This window comes from Microcaecilia unicolor, chromosome 3 (assembly GCF_901765095.1).
Source record: "Microcaecilia unicolor chromosome 3, aMicUni1.1, whole genome shotgun sequence".
Taxonomy (NCBI): domain Eukaryota; kingdom Metazoa; phylum Chordata; class Amphibia; order Gymnophiona; family Siphonopidae; genus Microcaecilia; species Microcaecilia unicolor.
The window spans coordinates 318,183,055-318,200,617 of NC_044033.1; the positions used below are offsets into that span (position 1 = coordinate 318,183,055).

A 17,563-nucleotide genomic window follows, 5' to 3' on the forward strand; every position below is an offset into this window, starting at 1 on the left:
CACACCTTCTGGGGTGTCCATCCTGTTGGGAGAAGTTTGGTATTATCTGCAAAGAGACAAACCTTATCAGATAGCCCTTCTGCAATATCACTCACAAAGATGGCCGCCCTACGACTGCTCCCTGAAGTACTCCATTGATAAAATCCCTATATTCAGAGCAAGCTCCATTTACCACTACCCTCCGTCTCCTTCTGTTCAACCAATTTTTAACCCAGTCAGTTACTCTAGGTCCCATACCAAGGGTACTCCATTTACGAGTCGCCTGTGCGTAACTGTGTCGATGGCTCTGTTGAAATCTAAGTACACCAAGGGTACTCTGAGTTGTATGTGTGGAACTGTGTTAAAGGCTTTACTGAAATCTCAGTACACCACATCTATCACTCCTCCCAAGTCACCCAGTCAAAGATATCAATCAGATTTGTCTGGCACAACCTGCCTCTAGTGAAGCCATGTTATCTCGGGTCCTGCATTCAATTCAATTCACTTTAGAAACGTTTCCATTAGTTTACTTACCACCGAGGTCAGACAGACAGGTCTGTAATTCTCAACCTCCTCCTTACATCCACTCTTGTGCAAAGGGACCACATTCGCCTTTCTCCAGTCCTCTAGAATCACTCTGGACTCTCAAAAAACATTGAAGAGTTCATTAGCGGAGCACCAGAGCTTCTCAGAGTTCCTTGAGCACCCTTGGATATATCCCATCAGGCCCCATCGCTTTGTCCACATTTAGTTTAGATAGCTCCTCTCGAACACAGTCCTCTGAGAACGGGTCTTGGTCTAGCATACATCCATCCCCATTTGCATTTGTTTTCTGCAGTCCCACCCCTGGACTTTCATCCGTGAACACAGAAATAGTTAAGCAGTTCAGCTTTATTCTTATCAGCTTCCACGTATTCCTCTCCCTCAGCTTTGAGCTGCTATTATGGCATTTCCTCCTGTCGCTTACATATCTGAAAAACATCTTATCCCCCAATTTTACCACTTTAACTATCTTTTCTTCTAGTTGCCTCTTCACTTTCCTGACAGCTTTTCTAGTTTCTTAGCTTATCCAGGTATTCTCAAATGTCTTCTTCTTTCTGAGTCATCATATAACGTATGAAGGCTAACTTCCTTTCCCTTACCTTTTCGGCTACAGCAGCCTTCCATTGTAAACTGAATCCTCTAAAGAATGCAAGAAAGGGTCTTGATATTAAAGGGCTTTCAATTCTTGAGATCCTCTGAGCTAAACAGACTGCTGTACTTTCAAGGACAGCTCACACATCAAAACCCATTTCAGTGGCTCAAAAGGTGGCACAGCAAGCACCCTTAAAACGAAGTTGAGGTCCTATTGGAGAGCTGCCAGAAACCATGGAGAATGGATATGCTTAACCTTCTGAAGAAACTAACCACATTTGCATGGGATCCCAGAGGTTCACCATGCACTTAATTTGCTTAATGTTCACGTTGCAGCTCATGCGTTTTTGAGGCAGAGAAGCTAGACTTTTATCCAAACTTTGCTATAAAAAGGCTAATCCAATCCAAATCAGCCCATCATGCCACTATGTTCTGTTCCTCACACCAGTACTCAGAGTCTCTAGATCCAAACATAAGCTAAGAATGTTTGAGGGCTTATCCACTTTCAGCAAAGTAATCATCACTATGGGAGAATAGCCTTTGAGTGTTACACTTCACTTCAAGAGCCTAGCTGAAAGCCAAAAAGCATCTGGGTCATCTAGGATTACCGGCCTCTGATGGAGCCCTGGTCGCCTAGGTAGAAACAGTGATGGGTCCACCAGAAGCTTGATTAGGTCTGCATACCAAGGATGGCATGGCCAAACCACAGCTACTAAGATTAAAAAGGGGTGCTTCATGATCCTGTAAATCACTTGACAGACTATCCACCACAGGGAAAACATAAAATTGGTTCCTAATGAGGCCTTGCCTGAATTAATGCATCCATTCCCAGTGTTCCTTCACTTCTGACACTGAAGAACGGAGGCCACTGGCATTCCTAAGCACCACCGACTATAGCCAAAGTTTCACCAAAAGCTGCTTCAAGGTGTCAGATCAATTTGCCAGCGTTCCCAAAAGACGCTGTAGAGTAAGCAGTGCGGGAACACTAGCAAATTGATCTGACATCTTGAAGTACCTTTTGGAGAAACTCTGGCCACATTAGGTGGGGGTCTACAGAGAATTATTCCTTGAGCACATCTTTTAAAAGCCAAGTCTTGTTAAAATTTAAATTTTAAACTGCAAGAATTGGGGGTTACCAGTAAATTGAAAACACTGCACAGAGTTTTACAGCTGTATGAGGAGGCTTTTTATGCCAGTGACTCACCCCATAAGTCTTAATCACTTTAATAGGATGAGACGGTGTTCCGAGGCTTTTTCCTCCTATTTTTAGCGCACTCTGTGGCAAGTTATGTAGTAGGTAAGAGAGATACTGTTGATGCTACCTCAAATTTCTACCATTTTCTTTAGAATGCAAAGAATCCAGAAAGCAAGGATCACACAATCAATAAATGTTATGCAAATACATGATTTAACTTCAAATGTGTCATATTTCTTCACGTTCAAGTCAGTCAGTCATAACTAGCAGGAAAAAAAAAAAGTTGGACAAGAGGGGGCTTAAAAATGCAATGTTATTCAATAACTTCTCACTCACCAGTGTGTGTGCGCTTATGCCGCTGTAGCTCATCACTTCGTGTGAAGCGTTTCCCACAATATACCCAGTTGCACATGAAGGGTCTCTCGCCTGTGTGCCAGCGGAGGTGGGCTCGCAGGTGGGAGGTCTTCCCATACACCTTGCCACAGCCTGTAATATGGCAGATATGTTGCTTCTTTTTCCCTGGATCCCCAGAGCCCCTGAAAAGAGTCCAACAAGAGTGTAAAGCCATGCTTTCCATTTACTATTTATTTATAGATTAAAGACAAAGCAACAAGGAAATATTCCTATAGTATAATCATTACCAAGGCAGGCACTACTGCAGTCTTTTTTTTTTTTTTAATCTCTTTATTAATACCATACAGGAAGTTTACATAGCATTTATACTTTATGAGCTGTGCAAAGCTCATGATCAGTGAGTAATGTAAACCATGCCCGCTTACCCCCCTACCATGTAACAACCACATTTATCCAGTGAACAAATACTTACTAAGCGAAAACCATAAACTGGCTTCCATCCGGCTTTTTCTCTTTAATAATGTAATGATTTAGCGTGGGGCCCATTGTTTGAGACTCGCGTATGTCCTCACACATACCTATAAATGTCGGTATGCAGTGATCTTGCAGAATTTTATAAAATTCTGTCCCCAAGCCATCCGGTCCCAGTGCCTTCGCCAGCTTTAAATGTTGTATCACTGCTTGCACTTCCTTGCCCGTTATGGGTGCAATTAGCTAATCTGCCTGTTCTACTGAGAGGCTTGGGAATCGCAAATGCCGAAAAAATGCTTCGCAGTCACGGTCCGAAAAAGAGCCCTTATCTATAATATAAAGATGCATAAACGCAAAAATTCTCCTTGTGTTTCTGCCTGGGAGGTGATGCTGCCTCCCCGTGCCTTTCATCTTGCCAATGTAATTTTTCCCGGATCGTTGTCGCACCAGTGATGCCAAGAGTTTCCCAGTTTTGTTGCCCCATCTATGAAGACCATATTTATACAATCTAATACTATACAAAGCATGTGCGTTTAACAACTTCTGCATCTCCTTACTACATTCCATATACTGATACCTATTCTCCTCCGCAGGGCGCGACATATACCCTCGGCAAGCCTCCCCTAGTCGTTTCCCCGTGAGCATTATGTCCTAATCCCTCTTCTTGCGCACCGATGCGATGTATGCGATAATTTTTCCTCTAAGAACTGCTTTAGCTGCCTCCCAATAGACTCGCGGCCCAACGTCCTCCACCCTATTTTCAGAGCATCTAACCAAGCAGTTCTCAGGTAGTCTTTGAACTCAACACTTTGATATAGGGCTGGATTCATACACCAGCGAGCTGGTCGGGTATTAGTGCTCCAACTAAGATCCACCCATACCGGCGCATGGTCAGATATCTCCACCTCTCCGATCATCGCCTGTTGAACCCCCCCCTCCCCCATCAATACTCCCGATACTAATACATAGTCTAAACGGGCATGCATCTTATGAGAATGAGAAAGAAAAGGTGAAATCTTTCTCCTCTTCATGTAAGAGACGCCATACATCTACCAGTGCCAGCTCATTGCTCAAATAGTTGACTCCCTTATGGCTATGGTCCTTTAGGGGTTGCCTAGGCGATTTACAATCGATAGATGGGTCACTAGTAATATTAAAGTCTCCCCCCACTATTAAAGGGTAAGCATCCAATGTTGCCAATTTAGATCGAACTTGAGTGACAAATTTGGGAGAGTATACATTCGGTGCATAAAGGCTGCAAAAAGCTGTCTTCACTCCCTGCAAACTTCCCGTGATTATTACCCAACATCCCTCTGGATCCTGTATAATTTCATGGAGTGTAAATGCCAAGGCCTTTTTTATCAGCATGGCCACTCCTCTCTGGCGGTCATTATAGGATGCCGAATATCTCTCCCCCACCCAGTCCCTCCGCAACTTAGCATGTTCCATCTGACTTAAGTGAATCTCCTGCAGCAGGGCCACATCCCTCTTTAGCCTTTTTAAATACTGCAGAAGCCTAGTCCTCTTGACAGGGGAGTGAATCCCATCTACATTGAGCGTAACAATTCGCAATTGCACTAAAAACAGATTGCTGCGTGTAATACAATTCTCAGATTAACCTTCTTTCTAACAATCAGTTGGGCCCCCCCCCAGCTAGGCCCCCAACAGCCAACACACCTTACATATCCGCTGCAATCCTGTACCCTTGGTTCGACTATCTTTACCTGGAGATCCACTCTGTTCCCCCAAGCCCACCCCCTATTCTCTTCTTCCCACTTCTCCTCCCCCTCCCCTATATAACTCATACCCAACATCCCCCACATCCACTCCAGAAAAAAAATCCCCCACATTCATGCTCCACCCCACCCTCCTCCCTCCCTCCCCCCTCAGAGCATGACCCCCAACCCCCAAACATTTCCCAAAGCAACTAACCTTCCAACCCACTACGTCCTCAACACCCCTATAACAAACCCACCTAGCCAACATTAGCCACCACATTCAAATATCATAGTGAGGCAGGGGAAGGAAACAGAGAAGAGAACAGCACATAGGCAAAGCAATAACAACCATTTAACTTGCCCTCCCCCCATCTCCCCCCCCCCCCGAGGCCACTGCAGTCGGCCCTACAATCTGCGTAACAGCTATATAACTATTAAACCATTTACAGTTTCCAGCTGTGTCGCCCTCCAGCATCGTCATGCCTGTTTGCTAGCACAGTTCTTGGTTCAGAGTTTTTAAACGGGCTCTCTCCACTTCCAGTCCCGCACGCCATCACAGTCCAGGTCTTTCTCTCATTATTGTCTACATCCTGCTAGATTTTGTTCACAAACGCTTTAAGGTCCATCAGGTCAGTGAAGAATAAAGTCTTATCATCATGTTGCACTCGTACCTTTGCTGGGTAGAGCATTGCAAAAGGTATTCCCTTATCGTGTAGCAGCTTACACTGTTGTCCCGTTCGCCGTCTCTGCTCTGATACTCATGTTGAGTAGTCTTGGAACAGTAAAACACAAGATCCATTATAGTCCAATGATCTGCTTACCCAGAATGTTTGCATAAGCTGCTTTTATCTGCATAGTCCAGAATTTTAGCCAAAACTGGCCTTGGGCGCTAATCTGAGTCCCTCATAACTCCAACCTGGTGCACTCTTTCTACCCGCATCTGACCTGTAGACTGGTCAATCTTCAGCTGTTCAGGCAGCCACTGGACCACAAACTCCTGCAGCCCTCCATCTTTTACTGACTCCGGTACTCTGATTATCCTGATATTGCTGCACCAGCTTCTGTTCTCCAAATCATCGGTAAGTTGGGTAAGCTGTTTAGCCAGAGCTTTCACCATTGCTATTCTCTCCTCATGGGCCTCTGACCTGTCTTCTTGTCTGCTTATACGCTCCTCTGCGCTTTGAATGCGTGCGGCTTGCCTCTCCAAATTCTCGTTAATGGAGTCAACCGACGCTTGCAGTTTCGATAAGCGGTCGTCCAGAACTGCTGTTAGTTGCTTAGTCAGTTCCCGGACTGCTTCCTCCTGCAGAGTAACAACCGCGTTGTTGCTCGCCAGCACCGCCATCTTGGGACTCGCGACCTGCACACGTTCCCTGAAAGGCCGCTGTGTTTTCGCCAGCCTACCCCGGCTGTCCAATGTGGACGGCTTCCAAACTTCGTCCGCCGGTGCTCCAACTCAAGCCACACTCGTTTGGGGGAATCTCGCTCCGAAGGGGGTAAATATAACCAAATTTGCAGATAAACGTGCCCAGGGACGGAGCAGGGCCTATGAGCGTCTTTTCAGCCTGCTCGCATCACGTGACCCCCACTACTGTAGTCTTCTAAATTAGCTTTGCTCGCTGGCGCCACCATCTTGAGACTCGTGACCTGCACACGTTCCCTGGGAGACCGCAGTGTTTTCGCCGGCAACCTTGGCTCTCCGATGCAGACGGCTTCCAAACTTCGTCCGCCGGTGCTCCAACTCAAGCCACTCGATCGGGGGAATCTCTGTTCCGAAGGGGGTAAATATAACCAGTCAAATTTGCAGATAAACGTGCCCAGGGACGAAGCAGGGCTTACGAGCGCCTTTTCAGCCTGCTGGCATCACGTGACCCCCCACTACTGCAGCCTTCTAAATTAGCTTTGCTTTATCAGGAAGGTCACTGAATTAGCATTTGTTAGAAATACAATGTCTATAAGATATGTTGTGTGGCATAAAGATTGAAATTTAATAAAGAGCAATTGCCACCTATTCCTCTAAATAATAAGAAATCAAGCAGTAGGAAAATTAGTTACAACTTGAAGAAATCACAACTTAACAGCACATTTCTGGAACAGAAATAAAGATCAAAAACTACCAGCTTACCTTCTATGGTGTAATTGTCTACCATCTTCACAGATTCCTATGTTGTCAAATAGGTAAGTGACATGTATACTAGCCTAACTTGCTCAGAGATATCATACTGAAGGTGAAATTATGTTTTACCTTTCCTTTAGTTGGCTGCATCGTTTTGAACAAATATCATCCCCTCCTACCAGAAGATGGAGGCAAAGCAAAACTGGTCTTTCCAGTGAACCCACCGGTACTACCTACTGGTGTTCAGGGAAATCTCCAGTATGCATCTGCCAAAGCAGCAGAAGGTCCCTTTGTAACACATACCTATGCACCATCAACCACTGTGGCTGCAATGAACATAAAATGAGCATATCACCACAGAGTGGCACTTGCTACCTAGCACTTTTTTTATTATTATTATTTTTTTTTTTAACTGTACAGGAAAGAGTAGACCATCCTGAGAGACCTGGGTCTTAGTCGTCTGAGGGCAGGCTTCAGAACGTGCAACCGACTAAAGAAAAGGAAATTAACAGGCAAGACAATTTCGCCTTCCTTGTCATCTGGCTGCTCCATTCTGAAGAAGACAGATGTACCAAGCAGAACTACTGGGTGGGAGAAGACAAAGTTGCTCTGAGACAGCTCCGCCAAAGTCCAAGTGAGCCCATCCAATCTGTAATGCTTCACAAAGGAATAGAGCGATGACGCCACCACTGTACAGATCTTCTCCGGAATAACTTTTCAGGTTTCCACCCATGAGGTCATCTGAGCTCTTTTCAGGTGGGCCTTCAAACCCAAAGGCACCGACCAATTTCTACAAAACCTAGGCGGACTCTATGACTGCCTTATCCAACATGCAATAGTGGCCTTGGAAGCTGCCTGGCACTTATGAGGGCCATGGAACATAAAGATGATCAGACAAAATTCATTGGTCTCCTCTAAGTAGCGGAGCAACATCCACCAGATATCGACCCATCTCCCTCCTCCCCAAGATACTTGAACGCCGTTCACCGCCACTGTCTTGACTTTCTTTCATCTCAAACTGTTCTTGACCCACTCCAATCTGGCTTTCGTCCTCTTCATTCAAATGAAACTGCACTTACATAAGTTTCCAATGACCTGTTACTGGCCAAATCCAAAAGGTCTCTATTCTATCCTCATCCTTCTCGATCTATCCGCCGCTTTTGACACTGTTGATCACAGCTTACTCCTTGATACGTTGTCTTCACTTGGATTCCAGGGCTCTGTTCTTTCCTGGTTCTCCTCCTACCTCTCGCTTTCGCACCTTTAGTGTACACTCCGGTGGATCCTCTTCCACATCTATCCCACTACCAATCGGTGTACCTCAGGGTTCTGTTCTCGGTCCTCTCCTGTTCTCCATCTACCACTTCTTCCCTTGGCTCTCTGATATCATTCCATTGCTTTCAATACCATCTCTACGCTGACTCCCCCCAGATCTACCTCTCTACCCCCGAAATCTCAACCAGCATCCAGACCAATGTATTAGCCTGCCTATCTGATATCGCTGCCTGGATGTCTCAACGTCATCTGAAACTTAACATGGCCAAAACCGAGCTTCTCATCTTTCCCCCCTTTCTCTATTTCTGTGGATGGCACTCTCATTCTCCCTGTCTCATCAGTTCGTAACCTTGGGGTCATCTTCGACTCCTCTCTCTCCTTCTCTGCTCACATTCAGCAGATTTCCAAAACCTGTCGTTTCTTTCTCTATAACATCAGCAAAATCCGTCCCTTCCTCTCTGAGCATTCTACCAGAACCCTTATCCACACTCTTATCACCTCTCGCCTAGATTACTGCAACCTGCTTCTCACTGGCCTCCCACTTAGCCATTTCTCTCCTCTTCAAACAGTCCAAAACTCTGCTGCGCGACTCATTTTCAGCCAAAATTGCTATGCTCACATTAGCCTTCTCCTCAAGTCACTTCACTGGCTCCCTATCCGTTTCCGCATTCAATTCAAACTTCTCTTACTGACCTATAAGAGCATTCACTCTACCGCTCCCTAGTACCTCTCCACTCTTGTCTCTCCTTACACACCCCCCCCCCCTCGGGTACTCCGTTCTGTGGATAAATCTCTCGTCTGTCCCCTTCTCCTCTACTGCTAATTCCAGACTCTGTTCCTTTTATCTCGCTGCAACTCACGCCTGGAATAGACTCCCCGAGCTTGTACATCTAGCCTCGTCTTTGGCCGTTTTCAAACCCAGGCTAAAAGCCCACCTCTTTAACGCTGCTTTTGACTCCTAACCACTACTCACTTGCCCTGTACCCTTTTATCCCCACCTCTTTAATTCCCTTACTCTTAGTTGTTCTGTCTGTACTATTCAGATTGTGAGCTCTTTGAGCAGGAACTGTCTTTTCGTGTATGGTGTACAGCGCTGCGCATGCCTTGTAGCGCTATAGAAGTGATAAGTAGTAGTAGTAGTAATAACAAGTAACTTGTGCAGTTTCTGATTCAAGGCATTGAAACTCTCCTTCAGAAAAGAGGGCAAATAGACCTACTGGTTCATATGGATTGCCAAAAACCCTTTGGGCAGAAAGGAGAGGACTGTGCGGATACCAAATCCTCCAAAAAGGAGAGAAAACGCATGCCTGCAACTCCAAGACTCTCTTAACCGAAGTGATCGCTACAAGGAAAACCACCTAGGGTAAGGTCCTTAATCAAGCGTTTCACAAAGGCTCAAAGGGAGCCCTGGAGAGCATGCGGAGGACCAAATTCAGGTTCCAGAAAGGAAATGAGCGGCACATCAGAGGCCACAAATGAACAATCCCCTTCAAAAACTGTTGCCACCTCTCCACGCGCTGTCAGGGAGAGGTCTTTCACACGGACCTTTAAACTAGAAAGGGCAGCTACCTGGACTTTATTGGAATTCAGCACCAACCCCAGATCCAACCTTTGCTGCAAAAACCCAAGACATCCAGAATCTATGCCTTCCAAGGAAACAGTGCCCGTTTGGCACACCAATTCTTGAAAACCTTCAAGACCTGGAAGACTTCCAGGATTTAAGTGAGGTAGAGACAACTGCAGATGAAAAACGTCTCACTAGGTGTCTCCTTTCAAGAGCCAAACCGTAAGCCAGAAGAGCTTCATTTCTACAACAAAGGTGGCCATGTCCCGTGGGTAGAGGAAGCAGTTTGGCTACCAACAGCCACACTAGGTCCACATACCATGGTCAATGGGGTCAATCTGGATTTACTAGAAGGAGATGAGGAATGTGTGCTATTCTGTGCAAGAGCCTGCCTATCTGAGGCCATGGAGGGAAGACATACAGGGGCTTCTCCGCTGACCACAGCTGGCATAAGTATTCCCTGTGAGGCTGCCTCTTTCTAGTAGCTGAAGTGTTTTGTCTTGCTACTGGAGCACAAAGCCATCAAGTCGAAAACCAGCAGATCCCATCGGTTCTGGATGAGCTGAACGGCCTTTGGCCCCAGTTCCCATTCCCTGGAATCCAACCAAGAGTAACTGAGGAAGTCCACCTGGACGTTGTCCTTGCCCAAAGTATGACCTGCCGACAGAGCCTGACACTGCCTCTCCGCTCAATGGCAGAGGCTAGCTGCTTCCAGCACCACCACCTGGCTCCTGGTGCTGTCTTGATTACGAAGGCCACCCCCATGGCGATGTCCATCATTATCAGGACTGCTTTCCATTGAAGAGAGAAAAGAATTCCACTAAGGGTAGGCGTACCACCGAAGTCTGTAGGCAACTGATCAACTACGACACCTCCAGTGGGGGACCACGTCCCCGGGCCACTTTGTCCAAGCAGTGAGCTTCTCAGCCGAGGAGACTCGCATTGGTGGTAACCACCACCCACTGTGGAGAGTCCAGCAAAATAGTCTGAAGGTGGTGGATGACACTGGCTCTTGCTTTGAGGGGCAAAAGGTTACTTGAAGTTCTTTGAAACCGGGGCCTACCTGGACAAAGAGAGCTGACAGCAGAGGTCTCATTCACACATGTCCAAGGAACCAACTCCAGCCCAAGAGTTTCATTAAGTCCCAAAACTTGGGAGTTAGAAGCTTGCACAGCCTGTGTTTCTGGGTCTGTAGCTTTGCCACCTGATCCTCTGGAGGGAAACCATCCCCTGAGCTATGCAGAAGCAAATTCCCAGATATTCCAGGACCTGAGTAGGGAGCAAGTGACTCTTTGGATCCACCACTCAACCAAGTCCCTTCGGGAGGGCTATGACTTCAGAAGTTGCTCTCCTGGCCTCCACCTCGGAGTCAGCCTGAATCAGCTAACTGTCCAGATAAGGATGCGCCTGCATGCCCTGGCACTTCAAAATGTGTCAACACCATGGAAAAGGTGCAGAGGGCTATGGATAGCCCAAAGGGCAAAGCTCAAAGCTGAAAATGGCAACCAAGCACACTTAAGCCGAGGTACTGTCATGATCCACAATGGGAATGTGCAGGTGGGCTTTCGTAAGATCCTAGGATGTCTGAAACTCACCCTGGCTGAACTGAGGCGATCGCTGGCACAGCACGTTCACGTGGAGAGTCTCCATGTGAAAGTGCTGTACCTGAAGGCAAGCATTCACTCCTTTTAGATCCAGGATGGGCCGAAAGGAGCTTCCCTTCCTTGGGACCACAAAATAATGGAATATTGGCCCAGACCCTGCTCCTCTAATGAGATGGGCTCCACCGCTCCCAGGTCCAGTAAATGTTGCAAGGTAAGAGTCACACACACCCTGTTGCTTTAGCTCCGAGGCACATGGAGACATTATGAAGGCATCTGGAACAGAACAGAAGAACTCAACGAAGTAAATTTTTCTGGATCACCCAGAACCCACTGATCTGAGGTGATGCAGGCACAGTCATGGAGAAAGAGGGCCAATCTGCCTCCTACTGAAACTACAGAGGGACTCTGTGCACCCACATGTGGTAAGTAGTGGATATGAATGGACTGAAATATGAACAAAAATGACATAGCTTTACAAAATATGTTAACAAAAACTGTACTTTGACCAAAAACAACGTATCAAATACAATGAAAAGTGATTTACATACATAAGTTATCCATTCAAAAACAGCACATTATACAACACTGTTTTTTGAAGGATAACATACATGTAAATCACTTTTCATTATATTTCATATAAATTGTGTTTGATCAAAGTTACACCGAAACATGGCCCGTTTTTGGACTGCATCATTCATTCATCTTTATATCTATATTGTTTCCATTCCTTAATCCATAAGCCGCCTGGAATAGTAATGTTTTTAATGCCGCTCCACGTCCTTAGATGCAAAGGTGTACAGATGATCCTGGGCCCTGGCCCCCTTAAGAGCCCCGTCCGGGGACACCCACTCTTCCAGCATCATCAAGCGAGGGCCTTGTGAAGCAGAAATTGCTTTAGGGGCCCTGTGAAGCCCTTCAATAAAGGATACCCCTCAGAAGGATTTACAGTGGGAGCCTTAAGCATCTATGAGACCTAATCTTTGAAAGGTGAAAGTTCCTCCCTATGAACAGCCAAATTATATAGCATCGCTCTTTTTCCTCCTCCCTGGTAAGAGAATCCTCCTCAAAATCAGAATCTAAGGAAGACAGGGTCTGAGAGGCCCTCTTGATCCTCTGGGGACCATTCAGAACCCTGCGTGGTGTTGGAGTTCCTGAAACAGAAGAAACACAGAATTCAAAATGGCTGCTGTTCTCATCAAAGCCATTGGGACTGTAGGTCACAATGCTTTGGTATGGGGAGAACAGCAGGCAACTCTGGTGCCCCCCCCCCCCCCCCCCCCCCCATTTGAAGGAGAGGCAGAGCTGGCAGCTCTGCTAAGCTGCCAGTTCTTGTAGACTGAATAGCATCTCATGGCAGACATGCCTAGCCATGTGGCTGGCATGTGCAAGCCTGCCTCCTGATTTGGGTGAGATGTGGCCCAGTACTCCAGCGTCTCCGCTGTTCCCCTGATCTATGCGGGTAATTTTTTTTTTTTAAACTCTTATTAGCTTTACTCCCAATAGAGGGAATAAAGCTAAAGCAGGCAGACCCAAACAGCAATTTCTTTTTTTTTGAACACCTGGGAGCTGCAGGAGAGCCTGGGGATGAGAACACCAAAACATATGTGAGCTACATGGGGTAGGGGGAACCAGTGCACCCCTCCGGCAGGGCCCCACCAAATGCCTCGTCCAGTGGACGCTACAAAGTGTGACTGGGGGCAGCTAAGCACAGCTCTGAACTCAATCAGGTCCAGTCCAGGAACTGGGTAACCTGGGAGCGGCTGTTAGACAACCTTGCTGTGTGGCCTCGGCCAGCAGAGCAGGGAGCTAGGATAGGGACTTGGAGCACCATCTACTACAGCTAGAGAAAAATACTGGATTTCCTTGAGCACTAGCAGATTATACCAGTGGGATAACTGGGGAAACAAAACAGAACAAAACAGTTCTTTACCTCCCATCTGTTGACAGGAGGGGATAACTCCCACTTGTTCAGAATAGTGCAGACAGATGACAAGAAAACAGGATCTCTGCTTATGTCTTACTCATTTCTCAGAATTACCAGAGCTCCATAAAGGCAACAGGTCTGCCATAATAAACCTAAGATTTGGCACTCCCTCTCTAAAGTCTAATCAATGTACAGAGATACTTGTGTCTCTTAACACTGCCAGGATTCAACCTCAGAATCTCTGTTATCAACCAATATTACTAAGCTATATGACAGAAAAGTCAGTCTTAATAAATCTAAAAATGTGAACAAAATATTTTAAACCTGTTATTTCGCACCCTCTATTCTACTAAGTTTAGTACATCAAAACTCATATTTAGGTGACCTAGTATTGAAGGGGGTGAAAGTATATTCAGAAAACAACCAATTCTCTCTCTTTTCATGATGTTTTGTTGTGCTGCCTATTTTGTGTGTTAGTTTATATTTTTGTCTATATATTTTCTTTCTATCCTTTAATGTTTCACTTTTCTAAATTTTTGGTAGCCAGGTATCTGGATCCCAGGATTATTGTAGCCCTGTCAATTTGTTTACTCCAGATTATGAGAAACCAGACCATCAGTACTTAATGCCGAGGTATATACTAAAACTGACAGTTATAAGTATTATGTCAATGCTGACCTGAAAAATGCTCAGCTATATATTGTGTGACATTGACCAAAGAAGACATGCCAATGAGTGCTTCTGGATTAGTAAAATGGAAGAATATATAGGTACACCCACCTCCCTTCATTATCTTTGCAGTAGGGGCAGGTGCAGGCTTCCCTCCTCACCCTCCGACCCTGCTGTCGCTGTGGTTCTGGGCTGATTTCTCCTTCTTCCATAGTACCACTGTCTTCATGCATCCCATCACCTCCTGTTCCTTGGAGGCTAATCTGAGAATTGTGGTCCCCTATTAACATAAAAGGAAAAAAAATTAAATCCGCACACATTGCTTAATGTTTTCCCCTGCATGATTCAACAGAAATACCTACTCTAAAAATGTTTTAACAATTATTCCCTGATATCTCTAGAGAAATGCACAAGCGTCGAAAACAATCTCTTCTAATGAAACCAGGGGTCATACAGCTGGGTGCTACATTTTACTTGAGATATCTGTGTAAATGCATAGTGAGATACCAATCGAATAAATATGTTTTCTTTGACCCAGCTCAGTTAACAGTGTTTCTAGCATCAAGGCAAAATAGGGGTGCTTAAAATGTTATTCTCCCTTTAATTGAGAAATTTAACACTGAGTAATGTTACCTGTTAGCTTTTTGCTTGCTTTAATCTTGAAATTTTTGCCTAATATATATTCCATTTCTTAATATCTTGCTCCAAATATGTGGACTTGAGCAAGAAATTTCAAAATCGTTGCTTTAATAATATTGTATTCCTGACTAAACTATATGTGAAACGTATTGCTTTTCAAAACAAGCTTTGCTTGACTATAATTGTAAAAGTTATAAATAAAAAAAAAAAGTTTTAACAAATTGTAACTTCGGGTGCTGGTATCCTATGGATTGCTAAATCAAGAGAATTATGTTCCTGCCCATTGGATCTCCAGTTGTGACATTTCTATACTAAGTAGTTCCAGGACGTTCCCCAAAATTTTGCATGAAAATGATAAATAGCACATTCAATAAACTGTATTTGGGAATAGCATCTAGTATCAACTTGTAGCCCGATGTAATTGAATTAATCTCATTGCAGCAGTTTACTTCTAGTTTACTGTCAATTTTGTGGAAAAAAAAAACCAACAAAAAAACTGCATTGGTGTTTTCAGTAAATGACAAAAGTAATCAGGTACACAGGTGGGTGGTGTCATGGAACAGCTCTCTTGGGAACTCATAACTAGCAGGATGATCCGAGTATGCTGGCCCTTCCTGGGGGTAGTATTTAGTTTAAAGCTCATGATCTACTCTTGAGGAGGCAGGTGGGAATTGTGTCCTAATTAATTCTGCTATGAAGAATGAAACATTGCTGCCTGTGAAGAATGTAAAATGATGTCCTACCTAATAATTTTCTTTAGTTGTAGCAGATGAATCCAGAGACCCATGGGTTGTGTCCATCTACCAGCAGGTGGTGATAGCACTGAAATGCACTTTGCCTATTAGGACGTCATGCTCCCTAGCCATTCAATATACTTCTTCACAAAGCAGGAAAAGAACATGGTGACCTGAAGTCACCCCTTCCTCATAGAAATACATCACACCCATAGTCGATGTGAGGAAAGCTAAACTCGCCCAAAAGAGGAAATGAAGTACTCAACCCCTCCTAAACCATGCAGCAAGACTCTCTGCAGGAAAGCCTCTAAATCCACAAAAAACAGAGTCAGAAAGGGCGGGACTCTGGATTCATCTGCTGCGACTAAAGGAAAGAAAAATCATCATCAGGTAGGACATAATTTTACATTAATTAGTGTCTGTTGCAGATGAATCCAGAGACCTGTGGGATGTAGCAAAGCAGTATCTAAAGGGGGGTGGGGAAGGAGGAAGCACAAGCCCTGCCGAAAGCACCGCGGAACAGAAGAACCCTCCTGGGCTGTAACATATACATGATAGTGCTTGACAAAATGACCAAGTCACCGCCCTACAAATTTCCTCCAGATTCCCCCCCACACAAGTCTCTGCCCAAGAAGATGCCAAGGCTCGCGTGGAGTGGACTTGCAAATGGTCCAGAGGGGAATGACAGGCCAGGACATAGCTTCTCGTAGGCAGTGGGCAATGATTAGAAGTCGCTTCTCCCTTCTAAAGCCCTGCAAACAGCAGAAAAAGATGATCTGACCGACAAAAATCATTCATACCCTCCAAATACTGAAAAAGAGTGCATCTGACATCAAGAAAGCGCAAGTGCTGAAAATCCCTTGGATACTGGTCCACCCGAAAGGATGGAAGAAACAGTGGCTGATTAAGATGGAAAGATGAAACCACCTTTAAAATAAATGAAGAAACAGTACAGACCATCACCCAAGCCTCTGAAAAACAAACGGATCCCTACAAGAGAGCCTGCAGCTCAGAAATTCTGCAAGCTGAAGAAATGGTCACATGAAGAACAGACTTAAGAATGTGCAGAGGCTCAAATAGAGGCGCCTGAAGTGTTCGTAGCACCAAAATCAATTTGGGTAAGACCAGAGCACTGGAGGCTTAAGATACATAACCCCTTTGAGAAACTGCACCACATCTGGATGAGAAGCAAGGAGAACTCAAACAACGTGACTTCAATATCAAGCTAGTGCCACCACTTGCACCCATAGGGAACTGGCCAGCAAACCTTTCTGCAACCCAATCTGCAAGAACCCCAAAATCTGAGGCAACAAAGCCCAAAACAGAGAAATGGCCCTCTAGGAGCACCAAGCTTTGAAGATTCGCCAAACTCAAGCATAAGCCATAGAAGAGGACCATTTCTTGGCCTGAAGCAAGGTAGCAATGACAGAGTCCAAGGAACCCTTCATCCTCAACGTCACTCATGTCGGAGGAAGGCGGAATGGCTGGTTCACTAACAGATGGACCAGATCCGCAAACCATGGCCTCCGGGGTCAGTCTGGAGCCAAGAGGATCACTCGACCTTGGTAAGCCTGAACATGACACCACCCTACCGATTAGCGGCCACAGGAGAAAAACGTAAAGCAGAACTGCTTCCAGCCACGGCTCCTGTTGTCCATGTTATTTTTTCTGTTCTGTCTAATGTTGGTCTCATGTCATTTTCTTTATATTATTTCCTCACTTTAACAGGCATTACTGCCTTTTTTACACAAGTCTCTGACCAAGAAAAAAATAATCGAATTTATGGTGAAGTACGAAGTACTCTTGTAGCCAGGGGATGCACCATCCTCTCACACTGAGGATATGTCTCTGAGAACTTCTGCCCAGGCGAGAAGAATTAGGACAGCTGTTGTAGTTGGTGATTCGATCATTAGGCATGTAGATAGCTGGGTGGCTGGTGGATGTGAGGATCGCCTGGCCACTTGCCTGCCTGATGTGAAGGTGGCGGACCTCACGCATCACCTAGACAGGATCTTAGAAAATGCTGGGGAGGAGTCGACTGTCTTGGTACATGTGGGTACCAATTACATAGGAAAATATTGGAGGGAGGTTCTGGAAGCCAAATTTAGGCTCATAAGTAGAAAGCTGAAGTCCAGATCCACCAGGGCAGCATTTTCAGAGATGCTCCCTGTTCCACGTGCAGGACTC

General features: G+C 45.4%; 1 protein-coding gene across 1 annotated transcript in view; it reads right to left on the bottom strand.

Annotated features, from left to right (window-relative positions):
* The window catches only part of SP1 (Sp1 transcription factor), a 66,705-nt gene that overhangs the window by 28,373 nt on the left and 20,769 nt on the right, over positions 1-17,563 (bottom strand). Inside the window, exons 4-5 of the mRNA XM_030198364.1 lie at positions 14,115-14,283; positions 2,645-2,844 (exon numbers count right to left, since the gene is read on the bottom strand). Of these exons, the coding sequence (XP_030054224.1) occupies positions 2,645-2,844; positions 14,115-14,283 (369 nt within the window). The remainder of the gene's footprint in view (positions 1-2,644; positions 2,845-14,114; positions 14,284-17,563) is intronic.